The sequence below is a fragment of the Aspergillus nidulans genome, chromosome IV (genome assembly GCF_000011425.1).
Source record: "Aspergillus nidulans FGSC A4 chromosome IV".
NCBI classification, from domain to species: domain Eukaryota; kingdom Fungi; phylum Ascomycota; class Eurotiomycetes; order Eurotiales; family Aspergillaceae; genus Aspergillus; species Aspergillus nidulans.
In genome coordinates, this window is record NC_066260.1 from 1372307 (window position 1) to 1391653 (window position 19347).

A 19347-nucleotide genomic window follows, 5' to 3' on the forward strand; every position below is an offset into this window, starting at 1 on the left:
TTAACGGTTTACAGGTACTCTGTAATAGATTTTGGTGACTCCCCAATCCACACGGCAAGCACAGCCCCCATAACCCTATACACGCCATAGAATTAGGCTCGAAGATGCGAGATGAAGCTAATGGTATATCGTACATCTATTATACATATATGAAGGTAATGAACCGCTTCGACTAATTAAGAAGCACCACAAACTGGAACCTCGACTCCAAACACATATGCCGATAAAACCATCGCAGCCGGGAAGTGGACAATGTTAATGCCAAATGCGAAACACGAGGGAACCTTTTAATATAAACAGTAGCTAGTCAGATGTCCATGTTTTTCGTATATTCCCGGCGTCAAGAGTGGAGAATGCAAATTCCAACGGCGGACTGAAGGGCTACTTCGGGACCATTGAAACCAAGAAGAGCTATCCAGCTCCCAGTGTATTTAGTTCCTGAGCAGCCGTGCACACTGGTCAGACGGTGCGATTTTCGTTATTTTTTGTCATTGTCACGGACAGCGCCTCCGCTTGCGCGATACCAGACGTCAGATCCCCATCTCAGCAGTCGTTCGGCAGCGGCGGTGGGCGAATCCAAAGCAGGCCGAATGTCAAGGTAGAAAACAGGCTCTCCGGTCGGCTCTGGGGGCCCAGAGTAGTAGTCAATCACATAGCGGATCTCCTTGGGGCCTGACGGCGTTTCGCGCATCACGTACCAGTCATGTCGGTCAAATGGAGGCTTGGTCCTGTGCGAGAAGAGATTGGTTAGATAAAAAAAAATTATCGCCAAGTTTGGAAAAAAATACTGACTCAAATTTCGCCGGGTATAGCCTGCCCAGAATCTGGAAGAACTGTGCTTTAGGCGTAAGGTCTTGTGGCCGGCCCTGGAACCTCACCAAACGAGGCGGAGTAGTAGTCGCAATTCCATAGTATTCCTCTTTAGCTAGCTCTAAAGGGATGTTTTCTTCACCTCTTCGGCACTTCTCCCATGCATTCGCCCAGCCTTTCGAAAAGATCCGTTCCCAATTGACAATCTCACTCCAAGCGCCCTCGTTCAAAAAGTTATGCACCGCAACCATGGCCTCTACTGCATCCTGTGGGGTGTCTGTATACCCTTTTCGCAGCATAGCATTATACATCTGCTGTGGGGAGGGATACTCCCAGTTCCCTTCTGAATCACCTCTGGGTATAGACGAGACTTCCCGTTCCACACCTAGGTCCACGGTTTGATTTGGAGCGCGCTCTTGCGAGAGAGACGCAAACATGTAGTTCAACGGGTTAAGCTTGGACAGGGTCGACTGTTTTGTATCAGGCGCAGTAGGTGGTTGAGCAGAAGATTTCGGAGGTACGAAGAAGGGCGAATCCGACGATCGCACGGGACAAGCGCTTGAAGTCTCGGATTTGGGAGGAGATGCATGCATGGGACATGCTGGCTATGATCATCAACAGTCAGCACTTGAAAATCTCTCTGCTGTTCGTTTTACTTGCCGGAGGAGATGCATCAGAGGATGCTGGGTGATTGCGCGCCGGAAGTTGCGGCTGCGAATCTGCCCAAAACCAACCCATAATGAATGGTGATAGTAACAAAAGTCTGGTGATAGATACGGCTCAGAAGTCAGCAGTAGGCGAGATGAAGTAGAGATGGTATGTGGTAAGAGGGAATGGCCTGAAAGTTTTGGAGTGATTTAATGGGCGATACCCGCAATTGATAACAGAAACCGGGAACTATCGTAATTTAATAGGGACTTGCGATTGGTTGCCTCCACAGATTACAAAGTGCTACTACCAACTATACATTCTAAGAAATGCCATGCCCGAGTCGGCTAAAATGTCAGTAGAACGCCGTTCCCTCTCTGTACGCCTGTCCGCAGCTAATACAGCCCAATAAAATCCATCCCAACGGTATAGAACATAAGAGAGCAAACCGCGCTGAGCGAAAAAGTGGCGAGACGACGCCCCGCAAACTATAATGACAAGACAAGAAAAGCGATCAACGTTCAGGTTAACCCTGAACATCTTGGACAAGCCTTGCAATAAGCGCATACCCAAATAGGAGTCCGAGACCGACCCAGATCTTGTTACGTTGAAGCCAAGTCTGACCGACTTCTCGGGCAGCGTTACCACCATCCATTACAGCCCCAATGCCCGGCGCACTACCGTTCGGACGTCTGCGCAGCGCACTAGTTTCCGGAGAACACTTGCTCGAAGAGGCATTCGGATCGGGTCTTAATTGCCCGGTTGCAGTGTCAATACGGTTCTCTCTCAGCCACTTCCAGTTCTCTTGGTCCAATTCTGGCCATTCAGTGCGAAACTTTAAGCCTCCGTCACCGGCTTTGACATTGTTGATACCTCTCGAGGTGGGCGTCACCCCGGGAGTCGCGCTGATGTGGGTGCCTCCGCCCGTAGAGTTCCACCATCTAGAGCGCGCAGCGAGAACACGCCTTTCCGCTTCCGTTGCGCTCACGCTCCCAGTAGTCATTTCCTCGCTAGTCATAAAGGAAAGTAGGCCGATGAGGATTGTAGAAACTTCCCACGCCGGATTGAATGACTTTGGGTGAAAATCGCTGATGCTTAGACAGAGTCGGGAGGACGGCTGGAATCGACCGCTTGGAGTGTGCATGCGGATAGCAGGAGGGGCAAATGGATATTCGGGGGGGAACATCAATGTGCCCCAGTATTGTCCATTCTCGTATGGGGTCCCAGGGGGCCCAGTGAGGATATAATGCCACCTAATATCATAGTCCGTTAGTTCGCTTCTCTTCGCCTGTGGGTTTGACTTACTCAAGTATGTTGGACTCTGACGGGTGAGCGATAATGAAGGGTGGGGGATTTTTCTGGATGTTTTGATACTCGCGAGTGAGCTATCTAAGGTTAGTGTTAATCAAGCTGGAAAGAAATTCCTCCTCAACTCACCCTTTTGTAAGCTGCTTTTGTAGCCATTTCACTCGTGATTGAAGGTTTAGCTACAGCAAACGCCCACAGTGCGGCGTGTGAACAGATGAGATTGGATGGACGAAATGAGTGACGCAATCAACGGAAGAGCAGATAGAAGAACAAAAGAACAATAAAGAGCACTCGCAAGAAGGAGGTGGCTGGAAGTGTTGTTGTTCCCGAGAATCATTGCGCTGATAGACTGTTCTAAGGCGAAGAGCAGTCGTCACGTGACTTACTGAACTATTGCTTCATCGGACGCTTCGGGCAAGCCTCCACGAGAACCCGATAGTCACTGCTGGTTGTCTGTTGGCTATTGCTGCCGTCGCAATGGCTTCCCCGCTTTCTGCTGAGGATGGAGAAGTATGCACTGCCTTTTATTCATGTCTATTTCGTTGTTTTTAACCATTGGCGCTTTCCATAGATTTTCGAGCGTCTCCAGCAAACCGCCGATCCAAAGGTATTAGAAGAGCAGCAGCAGGCTGTCAATGAACGCCTCCACGCAATCTACCAGAAGGCGCAAGACCGTCTTGGAGAGCTGGTGAGTTTTTCTTTCATAACATGTTCAAACTTTTCTCCGCGGAGTATTGTGGCGTACTGACTCTTGCTACAACCTAGATTGACCAAAACTCCACTTTACCTTGTGTCATTTCGTCTGTCCAGGTTCTGAACGCAAAGAATACGCGCAGGGGCTTTCTTGAACAAATTCTCAACCCATTGCTGAGCCAGCACCGAAAACAGACGTATACCCTGTCCGAAGCTTTACGAGAAATATCGGTCCGTGCGGACAAGCTCAACAGGTTTGGTCAGTAGCAATGCGGACTATGAGGTCTAGTACTAACGATGATTACCAGACATATTTCAGCAGCCTGTTTCTGTGTATCTGGACCAGACTCCAGCCTCCGAAACGCAAACAGGCCTCACAAATATCAGTGTATACTATTCCGTGAAGGAGAAATCCCGTGTCCTGCTCAAGACCGGAACTGACCTCGGCAACGCGGAAGGCTCAGCCTATGGTAACCTCTTATGGCGCAATGTATTTGGCGGCGCTGAGAACCTGAATTTCAATGCTTCATTGGGCACAAGAACGCGATCTGCTTACCAGGCCGCGTTTGACACACCCATTTTCAGTGATCCGGACTTTCGCCTAGAGCTTGGTGGAATCGCCAGCTCGACACAGAAGACTTGGGCAAGCCACGAAGAGGTGTTGAAGGGCGGCTGGAGTAAACTTCGGTGGTTGAGTCGGTCAGGCCAACGCCACGAAATTGGCTACAGTGGCTTCTGGAGACAGGTGACCGGCCTAGCGGACAATGCATCCCCTACCGTTCGAGCAAATGCAGGCGACAGCGTCAAGAGCAGTGTTTTCCATAGCTGGACCACAGATCGCCGGGACAACCCTTTTTTGCCCTCACGAGGTTACTACGCCAAGGCATTCAACGAGCTGGCTGGCTGGGGTCCGCTTAAAGGCGACGTCGCGTTCTGGAAGTCCGAGATTGAAACACAAAGTGCTATTCCTATCCCAATCCCTGGAGTTAAAGGAGACAGTGGCGTAAGCTTTACTACTGGTTTCCGTGCTGGCCTGCTCTATCCTCTTAGTCTTGACTCGGATTCCCGGCCACGCTTGTCTCGCCTCAATGACCGTTTCCAGCTAGGCGGTCCTACAGATGTTCGCGGGTTCCGTCTCTCTGGCCTCGGGCCTCGCGATGGAACTGATGCAGTTGGAGGCGATGTTTATGCTGCAGGAAGCGCCAACCTTCTTTTCCCAGTTCCACGAGTAGGCGCTGAGAAGCCTCTCCGGCTTCAAGCGTTTGTGAACGGTGGGCGGTTACTGCCTCTGAGAAACGCGCAAAAGGCGGCTCCTTCCAGCAGCAGCGAAGTGAAAGACGCTATGAAATTCACCTTGTCTGAAATTGGCAACGGCCTGCCGAGCATTGCAGCTGGTGTTGGACTTGTGTACGCCCATCCAGCTGCTAGATTCGAGCTCAACATCTCCCTTCCGTTGGTTTTGCGTAAGGGTGAGGAAGGCAGAAAGGGGCTGCAACTCGGAATTGGTATAAACTTTCTGTAAAACATATTCTCTGAGCATCACCTTGAAATAGAATTGTTGTACTTGTATTATTCAGCCTTTAGGCCAACTTCGATGACTAAGCTTTAGTTACTTAGACTGGCTTCACCGCCGACAAGTGTTCTGTACGAGCCACCTACATCAACCCTAATTCACCTCGACGCATACCAACTACATTCCCTAGAAGCTTCTCAAGCGCCATTGGCGGCATTAGCCCCTCTTCAGGTCTGTCATCTTGCGATCTCCTCCAAACTCGAAGTCACCATCAACTCCTTCCACCATGGCACAGTACTATCCACAACAGCCCTATGGAGCTCAGTCTTCCGCGCAGAACCTCCAATTTTACCCATCTAGCTATTCCTCCGTATCAGGGCACACGACTCCTTCTCAAGCATCATATGGCGGATTTGGTGCACCACCAAATACAACGGCACAAGGGTACCCCGTTGGAGGGGCTGGATACGGCGGTTTCGGGTCCCCTAGTGGTGGTGTGAGCGGGAGGATGGGCGAACAGGGCGGCTTGCGGACCGGGTGGCTTGCTGCATTTGGAACTGAGGGCTATGACGGCGAACCGCCGCTGTTGGAGGAGCTCGGGGTGAATTTTGAGCATATCCGGACCAAAGTCTGTACTCACCTTTCAACATCTTCGGACAATAGGCTAACCTAATGCATAGACGTTAACGGTCCTCAATCCCTTCGCGCGCATAGACCAGCACCTCATGGACGATAGTGACCTCTACGGCGCACTCCTCTACATCGTTTTATACGGCACCTTCCTACTTTTATCGGGCAAGGTATTCTACGGCTATATCTACGGCGTCGCCGTCTTCGGTACTGTCGCTCTCCATCTAATTCTCAGCCTTATGTCCCCTGTCGACCCAACCTCCCCAACTCAGCCGCCCAACGCCGCAGATCCATCTGGCAATTACGACCCGCACGCCAAACCAGGCTCGTCGGGCCACTTCTCCGCAACGCTCACGTTTCCGCGCTCCGCAAGCGTCCTGGGCTACTGCTTTTTACCACTTGTGCTGACAAGTCTCTTGGGTATACTTGTGCCTATGGACACAATGTTTGGGTACCTCCTTACAACGGCGGCAGTGGGGTGGTGTACGTATTCCGCGTCTGGGATGTTCTGTGCTGTGGCGCGTATGAGTGGTATGAGGGGTCTTGTGGCTTATCCCTTGGCACTGTTTTATGTTGTTTTTGGCATCATGGGGCTTTTCTCTTCAACTGGGAGTGGAACTCTTGCAGCGAAACCCGAGGCGGCTTAGCTTTCATCTAGTTTGTTCCATCTTCTTATCTCAGGATGACGCTTAACGAAAAACAAAGGTTCTGAATTCGCTTTCTTTAGAGAGCGAAGGATAGTAGTTTGTCAAGAGGATTTTGATCTATCTTGTAATTAATGCATGGCTACTAACAGATTTATGCATATCTATCCTTAGGAGCGCCTGATCCATTTTTAGGATGACCTCCTGTAGCTGTTACTGGTTGCAACAGTTCAGGTAACTAGTTACTGCTATTAGATGTAGTAGTTTGTATTTGGCCATAATAAGCCTTTTCTAGTAGACCGAGTATAAGTCAAGACACAATAAATCCCAAGCATGAGGAAGTAGACTATTTCACGTGACAATGAGAGCTCTAGCTTCTAGTTAAAGCGGCGATGCTGGAACACCCGTGACGCCGCCTTGGGCTACCTGTTCCGCGACACCTTGCTCCGCTAACTCTAACCTCACGAAACTTCTCAAACTAACTTGAAACCGACCTACTCTATCCAGCGAACAACCGCAGCATTCCCGTTTAATTGCAATAATCGAAGTTCGTACGGCGGGTTGTGAGTAGCAACTTGCTGACGCTGATCCAAAGAGCTCCGTTCATCATGGCGCTCGACAACTACTACCGCAACAAGATCGAGAGCATGAAGCTCGAGATTATTCAAGGGCAAGCTGTACTACGACGACTTGAAGCGCAACGCAATGATTATAACTCGCGGGTGCGCCTACTGCGAGAGGAACTAGGCCTACTTCAACAGCCTGGCTCTTACGTTGGAGAGGTGGTGAAAGTCATGAGCACAAAGAAAGTCTTGGTGAAAGTACATCCAGAGGGAAAATATGGTAAGCCACCCTTTTGCTTTCCTCCAAACTCTCTAGCTTGGTGGCTTGGTGCTAACTAAGTCCAACAGTTGTTGACATCGCGGATGGCGTTGACATTGGCAAGCTGACCGTCGGCAAGCGTGTTGCCCTGCTCTCAGATTCATACAAACTGGAAAAGATGCTCCCGTCATCTGTGGACCCGCTGGTTTCGCTCATGATGGTCGAAAAGGTTCCCGACAGTACATATGATATGATTGGTGGCCTCGACCAGCAAATTAAGGAAATCAAGGAGGTCATTGAACTTGGCTTGAAACACCCCGAGTTGTTCGAGTCTCTGGGAATTGCACAACCGAAGGGAGTTCTTCTTTACGGCCCCCCCGGCACCGGAAAGACCCTCCTCGCTCGAGCGGTGGCTCATCATACGGACTGCAGGTTTATCCGTGTTAGCGGATCAGAGCTTGTACAGAAATATATTGGTGAAGGTAGCCGTATGGTCCGTGAATTATTCGTCATGGCCCGAGAGCATGCGCCTAGCATCATTTTCATGGACGAAATCGACAGCATTGGGTCCAGCCGGATAGACTCCGCGGGCTCGGGTGACTCAGAAGTTCAACGTACCATGCTGGAGCTTCTCAATCAGTTAGACGGGTTCGAACCGACGAAAAACATTAAGATCATTATGGCTACAAATCGACTCGATATTCTGGACCCTGCATTACTGCGCCCCGGAAGAATTGATCGCAAGATCGAGTTTCCACCTCCATCGTAAGGCTATACCTTTGTCGTATGAGAAATGCTGTTACTAACTGTCCTCTTACCCACAACAGTGTGGAAGCTCGTGCGGATATCCTACGGATCCATTCTCGGTCGATGAACTTGACGCGTGGGATCAATCTTACGAAGATCGCCGAGAAGATGAACGGATGCTCGGGAGCCGAACTGAAGGGTGTATGTACGGAAGCCGGGATGTACGCCCTTCGAGAGCGGCGAGTACATGTTACTCAAGAGGACTTTGACTTGGCCACGGCCAAGATTCTCAACAAACATGACGACAAGGAGGTAGCTGTGTCGAAGTTGTTCAAGTAGATGAGCAAACGGAACCCAGGCGGATGACGATATGTAATACTACTCCTCTGCGGATTAGCCGCGATAGTTCTAGGTGCCAGAATTGTCAATCTAGTACAGCCGCGAATACAGTCGATGTACCATAAAGGGTAGCGTCAATCGGTCTCAAATGGCCGTACATCAAAAAATATAAATTGAGAATCGTCGTATTGAAGTTCACGTAGGTAAAACTACACTCCACACACAGCATTCCTCAGTGAGCTCCCAACTTGCCCTTGATTCCAGAAGGGTATTTCGGAAAGACAACTCAGCGAGGAGCCCGTCAAGGCACCGCAAAGTCCTACTAAATCTGGACGTATAGCCGCAAGGGAGATGAGATTGGCGCCCAGGAGGCTTGGCGCCATGGATAACACTGCCCGCAACGAGCATTTTCATGAGGCCCGGTGCTGAGCTGTCTTGTTGAGATTAGCTGGATATATGTAGTATACTCTGAGCACGAAGTAGACTTCTTTCTTTTGCCGAGTTATGCGATTCAGGAGAGGATAAACTTGTACTCTTGTACTCCATACATTATTCTCTATAGTTACAATAAAGGGTGCACTTATGAGTCAGTGACCCTAGACTATACTACTATAGTCTTGGCAATCAGATGATTTCCGCCAAGATTCTTGTCCTCAACACCTCACTTAATATAATCCCCAGAAGCTGCTTGATCTGCATGGGCGGACTGCGAACTCTTAACCCTTGACCTTATTGACTTGCCGTTTTCTGCTCCGGTATAGCAATTTAGGAATGTATGGTGAAATGTAATGGCGAAACGTAAGAGCTCATCTGTCAATGCTTGGTAAATAATTAGCCTATCAATCCTTAACACTTCAGCCTATACAAAGCTGGAACGAGCCTTGAACCAGTTAGGAACATCAATGGCGCCTGAAGGGTTTTCAGTTTCCAGAAGTTCCGGGTGGATGATCTCCGGTTGACGCGTTATGGCCGGCGCCGCGTGACCAGCGATCCTTATCCTCCAAATACAGGGCCTCGGCTTGAGTGGAGCCAGCCCAGATCGGATGACCTTTAGGTGGACCCATACTCTCTTTCCACCTCGCCTTCTACACCACTGTACAGAGTACAGATTTGATACTCCGAACCCCGAGGAGATATGCAGTGCTTGAATTGGCTAGAAGGCTGCTGTATCACCTTCCACAGTCGTGATTATGCAGTAAAATTCCACTACTGTGCCAAGTTGGCTTGCTTTTTGCAGCCTCTACGTTGTAGGGAGTACTTTTGCGGATGGGATTATCACATATCTTAAAAAGGACATCATACGGATAAATAGGATCCTTTCATATACGGAGTAATACCCGACTTGTCGTCCGGTGAAGCTTTCGGCAGCCCCTGATCCTTAGGTTTATTCTTCCCAACTCCGTCGTCTTCCTATTCCGTAGTAGCTTTTTCTCTCCCCATATCGGGTCTTTATACTTCGTACTTCCCCGCTTATTACCACTCATTACTATTATCCCCAGTTTATCATTTCGACAAACGACTCCGTTCGACGTCTGAATCCACCACCCGGTTTACAGCAGCAATATATATTTCTCGACTAGGGCACAATATTCCGTGGAGCGCTCCACGGATTTCCCAACCAAACAAATCGCGGACCGGAATTTGCCACTCTTTTTGAGATCCGTTGTTGCTTTCTAACCTGATACATTAGTAGCATGTCAGAAGCACTGTGGTCTGTCTTGGTCACTAGCATCGATCCCGACAACAAAAAGAACATGTCTGCTGTTCTTCAATCCACCATCAACCTTCTCGAAACCGAGCTCGTCAAAGCCAGAGCTGCTCTACAGGAGATCCAACCAAATGCCGGTTTAATGATTAATCGTGGCGAGGAACTGGCTGTTGGAGCCGTGGCCGCTTACCGACAGAATCTCATTAGCTTTGCTCCTGACTTCTTCTATGGCGCCCGCCGCTTGACCCCCAAGGAATTGGGGCTTGTTCCGGTCGTTCGCGAAATTGAGCTCAGTGATGAGGAGGAAACTGTCAAAGAGCGGCCTGAACCGGTGGTAGAGCGAAAGCCAACCTCGATCGAAGATGTTTTAGGGAATGGCTTGATCCTCGATCACTTGGTGCCATATCTCACTCCAGGTACTCTCCTGGCCCTGTCGGCAACTTCGCGCTTTGTGCGCTCGCTAATCATGGAGACGCCATATGTGTTCCGACACCTTGATTTGTCTCATTGTCGAGGCGCTCGGTTGACTGATCAGCCCCCGATTGACCGTGGTGGTCAGACGTGGCGGGCCGAGCGCATAGACGAATCACTGACTGAAGATGAATTCTACTCTGGGCCTCTCAGAGGCATCTTTGCCAATTTGGAGCGAAGCTCGATCATGAGCGATGTACGGACGCTTATTTTAGATGGCCTGCCCGTTCCAGCTGATCTTGTTTCGGACCTGGTGCTGTCGGACCGCTTCAATCTGAGTCTACTGTCAATTCGAGAATGTCGACATCTCAATGAGCGGAAACTCATGCAAGTACTCAACTATGCAGTTCGGCCTACGCGGCCCGCCGGTACGCCTCGCATCAAAGGTATCTACTACTTCACTCCCACGGATCGCCCTCGAGCTGCAGTTCGGAGCAAGTACAAGGATTGGTGGAGTTCACAGTGCGTCAGTCAACGCACGCTCGGCGACGTGCCGCCCACACAGAACCAAAAGGAAAAACAGCGTCAAAACGTTTGGTATAACTCGTCCGGTAAACTGCTCAAGCATCGCATTGAGGAAGGTTGGGCAGAGACTCTTCAAAAGTGTGAAGGAATCATTGCTTTTGATGCTGTCCTCTGCCGCGGTCCTCGACACAATGTCGACCTCTGCGCCACTGTATCCCCCAGCACGGAAGATGCCCAACCTGGAAAACGGCTGCTCGGACCAGCTATCGCAACAATTGCCCTGGGTCCTATGGGTTGCGACGGTTGCCACACTTCTGAAGAAGGCCCGGCTATTTGGGGACAATCCCCAGCCGAACATTTTCCCCTTCTCACACCACCACCATTTCATTCGTCATCTTTGGCTGCAGCAAAACGGCCAGCACTCGTCTTCGGTGAGCACCCTGTGCTGATCGCTCGTTGCGCCGATTGCCTCGCCGATAGGTGGTGTCATCGTTGTAATAAGTGGTTTTGCAACAGCTGTCTTCCCCGCCCCGAACGTGTGAGGAGCAAACTGTCGCCTCATCAGACAGCTGTTAGAGGACCCCGTGCTGGCAATGAGGGGTTCGGACCTGGAGTGAGTAAAGACTGCTGGGAGTGCGGGCCAACGGTAAGCGATGTACCAAATTGATATATGTGGTCTATTAACCTCGTTCAGTGCGCCGCATGCAAGTTGGACTGTCAACGGAACTGCCAAAATTGTCAAGGTGACTATTGCATCGAACACAACGAGGGCTGTTCGTCCACGATGGTATGAATTATGGACTTGCTTCTAAATCAAACACGTTTGACTGACTTTTCAGTGTGATTGGTGCAACACTAGTACTCGGCATCGAATGCGTCAGCTCTACTAGTAAAGGCTCGCAGTATTAACGAACGTACTTTACGCAGATCCTGCTGTACGAGAACAGTTGGAGATTCTTTTTGAAGAGGTAATTTATGACCTCATCTGTTGCGTTTGATAGCATTATCGTATACCCCGCATATAGCATGCCATTCCGCTCTTTGAATGACCACCAGCTACCCAGGTATGGGTTGCCTTGGATTAATAATGAAACAAGCCAGCCCTCTCTTTTTTGCTTTTCTTGTTGTTCGTGTATTAAGAAGAAGTACATGTAGGCCAGTAAGGATATAAAGTACATGGACCTGCTTAAGAGCGTTTGAGGATGACAAATCCGGGCGGTATCTTCTGGAAGATGGCAACAAGACTCAGTTCACGTCAACTCGAGTGGCCAACAATCGCTTAAGGATGTGTTGCTCGCCCTGGTGGAAGATACCTAGACCTTGCAAAAAGTTATGGCTAGGGAACAGGACCAACTTCGCTGGTCGTCGCAGTTTACCGTGACTCCTCCCCAATACACACAGAAACTCTCTGGAGATAGGTAATCACTCTTCGGTTCCCTAAGGTCAATGCCTTTATCGCCAGATTTGTATGCTGAATGTTATTTTTCATAAAAACAGGATCATTCTTCCGCAATCTGCTCTCGAACAGCTTCTCGCCGCCGCTCCGCTTCAAGAGATATCGTCACAGCGACCTCTGCGTCCATACACCAGCTCCTTTGGCCTCTTTAGTCCCCGTACGGTTGCGGCTGAGTCTCACACACGCGAGCACGGTGTCCACCGACAGCAGCAATTACCTCATCCACTGACATTCCGGCTCGTCAACACCCAAAATTCTCGTGTGATATACGCTGGGATCCGCGAGTTCTCCGCGAGAGAGAACGAGATCGGTCTTAGTGCTTCATTACGGGAAGCCCTTGACATTTCCCAAGAAGGTGGGGACGCCGACGCCCCCATAGTAACCGTTCACGCCGAGCAACTGCCTAAGGGTACTTATGTCCGATTGCGCCCGCTAGAGGCTGGTTACGACACCGATGATTGGAAAGCTCTGTTAGAGCGTCATCTACGCAGCAATTACACCACATTGACGACCGGGGAAACACTCACAGTGCCCCGGGGTCAGGAAGAATCCTTCAAATTTCTGGTCGACAAGGTAGAGCCTCAGGGGGAGGGTATATGTGTCGTGGATACTGATCTGGAGGTGGATATTGTTGCCTTGACTGAAGAGCAGGCCCGCGAAACACTACATAAACGGCTGGCGAGAGCTTCCCGCGCGTCTAAAACCGATGGAGGCACATCTGCTGGCGGAGTACTTGAGCTGGGTGCCGAAGTGACTGGCCAGGTGCTTCCGGGTCAGTATGTGGACTATGAACTTCGAAAATGGGAGGCTGGAAGCACCATAGAAATTAACCTTGTAGGGGAGGACGATGCGGATGTTACGTTGCTCGCGAGTCCTCTTTCTGCTCGTCAGAGGAATCGACCGCGGATGGACGAGCATGTCTTTGGTGAGCTCTCAAGCCAGACACAGAAGCAGATTAGCATTGCGCCAACGAACGCTGAATTGGATAATGCCGAGGCGTTGTATATTTCAGTCCACGCGTTTGCTACAGCTGATGAACAACAGGCTTCCGCTAAATCTTATCAACTGCGCCTGGTATCTGCAACTTCAACTGTCGACCACGGAAGCTCCGAGTCAGATGCGCATGACGCCGATGATGTCCTATGCAAGAACTGTCAGCGCTGGGTTTCTTCAAGAACGTTTGTCCTGCACGAGAATTTTTGCTTTCGGAACAATGTATTATGCACCCATTGCCACGAAGTTTTCCAGAAACGGTCTCCCGAATGGCAGAATCACTGGCACTGTCCTTATGACGCTTCATTCGGGCATGACCTGGCGAGTCAGCATAAACATGACTTGATCTTTCATACAAGGCGATCATGCCGCGCTTGTGGGTTTGAAGCGGAAGGACTTCAGCACCTTGCTCAACATCGAACAACTGTCTGCCCAGCGAAGCCCATACTTTGCTCATTCTGTCACCTGGAGGTGCCCCAGCAAGGCGAGTCTGATCCAGATATGCACGATCCGGAAGTGCTGGTCTCCGGTCTTACACCGCATGAACTTGTAGATGGCGGACGAACAAACGAATGCCATCTTTGCAACAAGATTGTTCGGCTGCGCGATATGAAGACACACCTCCGCCACCACGATCTCGACCGCCTCTCCCGGCCCGCGCCTCAAATCTGCCTGAACCAAAACTGCGGACGTACACTCGATGGGCGCGGAGTGCAAAGCACAATTAAGCCAGGCAACGACACGATAGGTCTCTGCAGCATATGCTTCGGGCCCTTATATGTAGACACCTACGATCCAGAGGGGAAAGTGCTCCATCGACGCATAGAGCGCCGTTATCTCTCTCAGCTAATGAAGGGGTGCGGTAAATCATGGTGCCAGAACGAGTACTGCAAAACTGGGAAACAAAATTGTCACCAGCTCTCTGACTCGGCCGCATCGATGAGCGCTGCCGCTATTTTGAGTCTCGTGCGACCTCTGATTAACGCCGTAGATCTTCAGGGCAAGGGGCCACACATCGCACCGTTTTACTTCTGCACTGATCAGGCAGGTCAGCAACGGCGCAATATTGCCGAAATGCTTGCCGCCGAAAATCATGGGACGGCTGGCGAGAAAATTTACGATCTGGCTTGGTGCGTTGCTGCGGTTGAAGCCGCGGGGAGTGACCTTGGTAAAGCGCGAGAGTGGCTGGAGAATTGGGCCCCTGCTCGGGGAGAGCGCTTGTCTTATAATTAATGTATAGATGACAGCAGATACCCTATAAGAATTTTGATGTGAATCATTGCTGCTGCGAGTACTACGTACACAGAGGTTTTGTGCCTATACACTGGCTGTCTCGAATAGGAGTTGCAACCATGTCTAGTAAGTCCACTGTCTACGTCACTCTTCACATCCAAGAACATTTACCACAATTCTATTCAAGTTCATTTGTCCCCGGAAACCCCAATTAAACCCATGGCCGAACCTCAAGACCCTATTCACTCAGAGCATCCTATTATCACTCGGCAGCCTGCAGCTTTGTTCTATAGCTGATATAGTTAGTAGGTGCTTACTGCTAAATGTATGGTCGACGTACGAGACGTATGTGGCGTGCAATGCACTTTATTTGTTACGCAGCAAAGCAGGCGTTGAAGTGTTGATAGATTACAAGGGTTCTAAGACACTGTTTACTAACGCAGCATCTAAGACATTAATGATCCAATCTTTATTTACAAGCCGCTGAATGCGTCTAACTCCCACCACTTAAATCTCACTGATGAGCCTCTAAACCCCGAGCAACTCTCATTTTGAGCCCTGACTTCAAACATCCTAACCACCTTAACCACCCTTAATTCTCGCTGGTGGGAAGTAATGCTCTGCTACAACCTCTAAGTGATTCCCCTTTTCAGGCTTAGGACTGTGTATATAGGCTGGCCGATTATATTAATTTTATAATACCTTCCCGGGCATGGTTTGGTATAGCGCAATAACTTGCCTTTTCCAAGCTACACCTTTTTTGTCCCATTTTACAAAGTAAAGAGTCAGAGATCACTTTGGGGAACTATACTTGCCGGCATTCATTCTGACAGAAGAAGGCAGAATCTAACTACTAACCAAAAACATGGCCTGCGAAGTACACATGAATGCTGCGCTCAAGAAGTCTCTAGGTCAGAAAGTATTCAGAGAACAAAGAGCGAAAGCCGCCATTGACACCTCAAGGTGCCTAATCAGTGAACACGCTGATAGGCAACTCCGCTTTTCGACCTGCCAATTGTGTAGAATTTCTCGGGCCTAGATTCAATGTTCAGGGCCAAGGTGTTGAAGCGATCAACACCCATGGTGTCCATGTTACTGTAACCAGAGAGGAAGAACCCAATCACGACGACAAGGTAGGTCAGGACGAGGATTGAGCCCTTGAAATAATTGCTTTTACCTTCACCGTAGACATAAGAGAGGAGAAAAACGCAAAGGATGACTGTAATCATATCCCATTGCGCGAAAATGAGGCTGTTAAACCCATTAATTAGCCTTCTTCAAAATCATATCGATCTCAAGGATTGACACAATACGAGAGATAGCTGACGTACCTGAAGGAGTGTGTAATCAAATGTTCTGGGTCAAGAACACGGGCGTAGAAGGCACTAAACAAGACAAGAGCAGGTATTTGCAAGAGACAAACCTGCAGGGCATAGGCGGATCCGATCTCCATGGAGAGCGCAATATTTCCGTTCATGGCAAACGAGATAGCATTCTATAATCATCGGTCAACTGGCTAGCTCCATCTACATTGGGTGAACACACATACCAAGAACTCTGTAGTGTTGGGCACCAACGCAAACAATGTGATTCCCAAGAATTTCTCATCAACGTCAACGCTTTCCAAGACAACGTCAACGGTGTTTACAAGGATCTCGGCAATCACGGCATAGAAGATGGTGGCTACGAGGAGGATGACTGAACTCTTGGTTCTGCTCCAGTTTGGGGCGTCGTGCCCGCCAGTGGTATGGCTCTGCTCAAGGCCGACATCGTCATGATCTTCTGGAATTGTTTTCACCTGTTTAGAAGAAGCCGTTTTTGCCGCTGGACGGCCTGTTCCGCGTGGACCTGAGAGTTTGCGGGTTCGGGCAACATCCCGAGCGGCAACAGTAGCAGCGGTCGCCGCAACCTCGGTGACCTTCCTGACGATAGTTTCGTTTTGTTGCTTCGAAAGCCCGGCATACTCCCCGAAGGCTGAGTGATTGTCTTCTTCTTTTTGAGGGACAAGATATGGTGTTGTGTTGTTACATCGCGAAGGACCAGATTCTGGCTGGTTTGCATCGTACTCACCAACATTTTCAGTCAGGCCAACGTCCCTCAAGGATTGTCCCAATATCCTCTTATATAGCTGTGAGTCCCGAACAGAGCTTCGTGTCCCTGTGTTTCCACTGGGAGCTGCTAAATGTGCAGCGGAAAAGAATTCATGGCTTGGATCATCAGTACTTTGCTCTTGTGGGAGAGTGGTGGTTTTCTTCTCGTCCATTTCTGTAGCCCAGATGAGGGCCGCATGCGTTCGCAGGGTAAACCATAGACCAATAACGTAGGACAGAAATAGGAATATGGCTGCAATCCATGAATACGGCTGAACAGCTTTCTGGAAGAATCCATCGTTTATAGCTGGTACTTGAGAAAAGTAGCAACGACGACAATCGCTGCTGCCTGGTTCCATATCACTCTCACAAGCGTGACAATTGAGTTCGTGCTGCCGGAGATATTAGTTCAAGCACTAGTAGGAGCATGCGATCACTTACACTGCCGTATACTTGGTAGAATAGAGTGGGACCGAAGGCGGCAATTACAGCGAAAAGTAGCATTGTCGATGTGACTCCCGCAGACTTGACGTTGAAGCGTTGAGTTTTGCGTTTGATAGCGCCAAAGCACATCGATAAACCCGGTAGAAACAAAATTCCAGCGAAGATGCTGCCAATGATACTTCCTTCAACAAGTCGACCTTTGCCCTCAGTCAAAGCAACGCAGTAAAGATAGACCTCGACAACGGTGGAGAAGAACGCATTGACGGCTGCACCCATGCCCATTGATGACTGCGCAGATATAGACGCAACAGCTTGGCCGATGAAATAGGCCAAAGGGATGACGGAGAGCAATGCGAGTGTAAATATTAGTCCAGGATGGGTGACCCAAATCTGAAGACCCAGGGCCTCTCTCAAAAAAAAGTAGTCGAAAACGACGAATATAACAACCGCGAGGAGATTGATAAGAAAAACGTTAGTGCCACCAACCGTGTACTTCCAATACCTCAAGCCTGCCGCACGATAGGTGCAGAGGAGGACTGAAGCCGAAGACCCCGGGCTTATTCGGGTAAACGTCGTATCAGAATGGTACGATAGAGCTAGGGGATGCCTGCGAAGATGATCAAAGAGGATAAGGGTCACGCGCCCCATGGGAATCCAGAAGACGAATAACCAACAAACGAGCGAGACGAAGAGCATTAGTGGTCCTACCAGGAAGTAGAAAAAGACGAAGAATACAACGCGCCCAAGTGTCCACTCGCCACGGCCAAACAAACGGCGCTTAGGACGGAGAGAGCTATCTTCAGAGCGTCCCCTGGGTGCACGGCCCAAGAGACTATCTTGCTCCCCAGCCGAATCAACACTATTCCTTCTTCTTCCCACAAGCGACCGATTACGACGTGGTCCGAAGAACAGCCCGCCGTGTTCAATATCGCCGTTCTGCCACTGTTCATACTCGCTGATGCTGCGGCCTTCCCCCTCGTCCTCCTCAGCGTAGTGCTCATCTGTATCAAGGCGGACAAAGGATCCAAAAGGGTAGAATAAATACCAAGAAAGTCCAGAAAATGCCTTGCCATATTCCACCGCGCTGGCGGAATACGAAAAAATGAAACAAGCACTAGCGCCCATCAACGCGGCAATTGCGAGCCACCAGCCGAAGAATAACGTCCATAGGAGATTCATCAAGAACAAGAGGGTGCCAACCCTGCCCCCAGGTGATGAATGGATATCACCTTCTGCAGTCTTCTCGACCGAACGACTTTTCTTGTAGAGGGCTGGCTTCCACAACCGTATTCCGAACGGATGCGTCTCGTTTATTGCCTGTTGGCGATCCTTTAGAGTGAAGCTCTCCGCGTCACTGGCATCATCATCATTATCTGCCTCCTGATTATTACTCCCCTCACTATCATTATCGTCGTCAAGGTCCTGGGGGAAAGAATCCTTCCCATTCATTCCCAAGCTTGATTCTGGAAGGCCAGCGTCGTCATAGGAGGCATCTTCATCATCGTAATCAGCATTACCGGAAGACGAAAATGGGTTAACTCGAGCGTTCAGCCTCCGTCTTAAAGTTGAGCTTTGTTTCCGCAGTGGCCGTATCCTAGGCGAGGGTTGAGGATTAGATGCTTGAAGGGCGATATCCTCCTCAATCTCGTGAACATCGTCGTCTGTGGAGAACTCCTGGCCTTTATGAGGTACGTGGCGTTTTGAGGACATTCGGCGCGTTATAGGTGGCTTTCTCAACTTGTCTCCGTCACTTCGTAGAGGCCCCATAGAAGGGGAGGCGGGCAGAGGTGCGCGACTCGAGCTCTCAGGTTGGCCTTCGACGAATTGGGAATCAACCGTCGTTCTTTCAGATGAATCCAAAGTGCCTAATATAGCGTATAATAAGAGACTGCCTTCGAATCACAAGTAGATTCCAGATTTGTCTTCTTACCGTAAGTCCTGGTCTGGGCGGTCATTCTAGACTGACGCACTGTTCCCGAGGACATCCTGGTATCTTCTCCGGACACGGCTGAGGCACGGCGCGAGGAAGAATTAGATGAAGCGGAAAATTGCGTGTCGCCCTGTTTATCGGCCATGGCTATTTTTTTTACCTCACGCTCACCTTGAGCACCTGAGCTCTTGGCGCGATAGCAAACAGCGGTGGCTGGGGAGCTAGGGCGCAGAAAAGACAGCGCGAATCAAGAAGAACGTTGAAAGTGACCCGCACTTTATTATGTAGAAATATCGATTATGGAGTTTCGAACTACATTATGGTGCAGAAACAGAAATGGAGCGAGAGAAGAACTGAAAGTGAGCTCAAGTCTGCCAAGGCTAACTACGGGGGACGGGATCAG

General features: G+C 49.9%; 8 protein-coding genes across 8 annotated transcripts, besides 1 other annotated feature; 5 read left to right on the forward strand and 3 right to left on the reverse strand.

The window, feature by feature from the left end:
- Window positions 1-19347: part of a sequence feature (contig 1.117 1..274575(-1)) that runs on past both edges of the window.
- Window positions 479-1548, reverse strand: ANIA_10879 (holocytochrome c synthase CYC3; the record flags this gene model as incomplete). The annotated part of the gene is made up of 3 exons (XM_659502.2): window positions 479-728; window positions 793-1411; window positions 1467-1548. The coding sequence occupies 3 exons, from the start codon at window positions 1546-1548 to the stop codon at window positions 479-481; spliced, it is 951 nt and encodes a 316-aa protein (XP_664594.2).
- Window positions 1714-3075, reverse strand: ANIA_10874 (ubiquitin-conjugating enzyme E2). Its single transcript, XM_050611970.1, has 3 exons — window positions 2896-3075; window positions 2764-2843; window positions 1714-2711 (listed from the first exon to the last, which is right to left on the reverse strand). Exons 1-3 carry the CDS (start codon window positions 2920-2922, stop codon window positions 1985-1987), a joined length of 834 nt encoding a protein of 277 aa, XP_050467937.1. The 5' UTR covers window positions 2923-3075; the 3' UTR covers window positions 1714-1984.
- Window positions 3220-5026, forward strand: sam50 (SAM complex subunit SAM50). Its single transcript, XM_659501.2, has 4 exons — window positions 3220-3276; window positions 3338-3454; window positions 3532-3718; window positions 3768-5026. Exons 1-4 carry the CDS (start codon window positions 3244-3246, stop codon window positions 4979-4981), a joined length of 1551 nt encoding a protein of 516 aa, XP_664593.2. The 5' UTR covers window positions 3220-3243; the 3' UTR covers window positions 4982-5026.
- On the forward strand, window positions 5135-6336 carry ANIA_10878 (transporter YIP1). Its single transcript, XM_050611971.1, has 2 exons — window positions 5135-5600; window positions 5653-6336. The coding sequence occupies exons 1-2, from the start codon at window positions 5259-5261 to the stop codon at window positions 6247-6249; spliced, it is 939 nt and encodes a 312-aa protein (XP_050467938.1). The 5' UTR covers window positions 5135-5258; the 3' UTR covers window positions 6250-6336.
- ANIA_06988 (proteasome regulatory particle base subunit RPT6) lies at window positions 6724-8257 on the forward strand. The gene is made up of 3 exons (XM_659500.2): window positions 6724-7089; window positions 7158-7833; window positions 7896-8257. The coding sequence occupies exons 1-3, from the start codon at window positions 6855-6857 to the stop codon at window positions 8152-8154; spliced, it is 1170 nt and encodes a 389-aa protein (XP_664592.1). The 5' UTR covers window positions 6724-6854; the 3' UTR covers window positions 8155-8257.
- ANIA_10872 (uncharacterized protein) lies at window positions 9653-11896 on the forward strand. Its single transcript, XM_050611972.1, has 3 exons — window positions 9653-11444; window positions 11493-11585; window positions 11638-11896. The coding sequence occupies exons 1-3, from the start codon at window positions 9849-9851 to the stop codon at window positions 11686-11688; spliced, it is 1740 nt and encodes a 579-aa protein (XP_050467939.1). The 5' UTR covers window positions 9653-9848; the 3' UTR covers window positions 11689-11896.
- On the forward strand, window positions 12131-14480 carry ANIA_10877 (putative ubiquitin fusion degradation protein (Ufd1); the record flags this gene model as incomplete). Its single annotated transcript, XM_050611973.1, has 2 exons — window positions 12131-12216; window positions 12296-14480. 2 exons carry the CDS (start codon window positions 12131-12133, stop codon window positions 14478-14480), a joined length of 2271 nt encoding a protein of 756 aa, XP_050467940.1.
- Window positions 15452-19089, reverse strand: ANIA_06986 (calcium/hydrogen antiporter; the record flags this gene model as incomplete). Its single annotated transcript, XM_659498.1, has 5 exons — window positions 15452-15731; window positions 15812-15975; window positions 16030-16962; window positions 17012-18879; window positions 18945-19089. The coding sequence occupies 5 exons, from the start codon at window positions 19087-19089 to the stop codon at window positions 15452-15454; spliced, it is 3390 nt and encodes a 1129-aa protein (XP_664590.1).

What these genes read in the sequence shown, in the direction of transcription:
- sam50 (XM_659501.2), top strand. Translation starts at nt 3,244, where the DNA reads ATGGCTTCCCCGCTTTCTGCTGAGGATGGAGAA. An exon ending in TTTCTGCTGAGGATGGAGAA is followed by an intron (nt 3,277 to 3,337) that starts GTATGCACTGCC and finishes CGCTTTCCATAG; the next exon opens with ATTTTCGAGCGTCTCCAGCA. An exon ending in AAGACCGTCTTGGAGAGCTG is followed by an intron (nt 3,455 to 3,531) that starts GTGAGTTTTTCT and finishes GCTACAACCTAG; the next exon opens with ATTGACCAAAACTCCACTTT.
- ANIA_10878 (XM_050611971.1), top strand. Translation starts at nt 5,259, where the DNA reads ATGGCACAGTACTATCCACAACAGCCCTATGGAGCTCAGTCTTCCGCG. An exon ending in TTGAGCATATCCGGACCAAA is followed by an intron (nt 5,601 to 5,652) that starts GTCTGTACTCAC and finishes CCTAATGCATAG; the next exon opens with ACGTTAACGGTCCTCAATCC.
- ANIA_06988 (XM_659500.2), top strand. Translation starts at nt 6,855, where the DNA reads ATGGCGCTCGACAACTACTACCGCAACAAGATCGAGAGCATGAAGCTC. An exon ending in ACATCCAGAGGGAAAATATG is followed by an intron (nt 7,090 to 7,157) that starts GTAAGCCACCCT and finishes TAAGTCCAACAG; the next exon opens with TTGTTGACATCGCGGATGGC. An exon ending in ATCGAGTTTCCACCTCCATC is followed by an intron (nt 7,834 to 7,895) that starts GTAAGGCTATAC and finishes TACCCACAACAG; the next exon opens with TGTGGAAGCTCGTGCGGATA.
- ANIA_10872 (XM_050611972.1), top strand. Translation starts at nt 9,849, where the DNA reads ATGTCAGAAGCACTGTGGTCTGTCTTGGTCACTAGCATCGATCCCGAC. An exon ending in GCTGGGAGTGCGGGCCAACG is followed by an intron (nt 11,445 to 11,492) that starts GTAAGCGATGTA and finishes AACCTCGTTCAG; the next exon opens with TGCGCCGCATGCAAGTTGGA. An exon ending in AGGGCTGTTCGTCCACGATG is followed by an intron (nt 11,586 to 11,637) that starts GTATGAATTATG and finishes CTGACTTTTCAG; the next exon opens with TGTGATTGGTGCAACACTAG.
- ANIA_10874 (XM_050611970.1), bottom strand. Translation starts at nt 2,922, where the DNA reads ATGGCTACAAAAGCAGCTTACAAAAGG. An exon ending in CAAAAGCAGCTTACAAAAGG is followed by an intron (nt 2,844 to 2,895) that starts GTGAGTTGAGGA and finishes AACCTTAGATAG; the next exon opens with CTCACTCGCGAGTATCAAAA. An exon ending in TCAGAGTCCAACATACTTGA is followed by an intron (nt 2,712 to 2,763) that starts GTAAGTCAAACC and finishes CTATGATATTAG; the next exon opens with GTGGCATTATATCCTCACTG.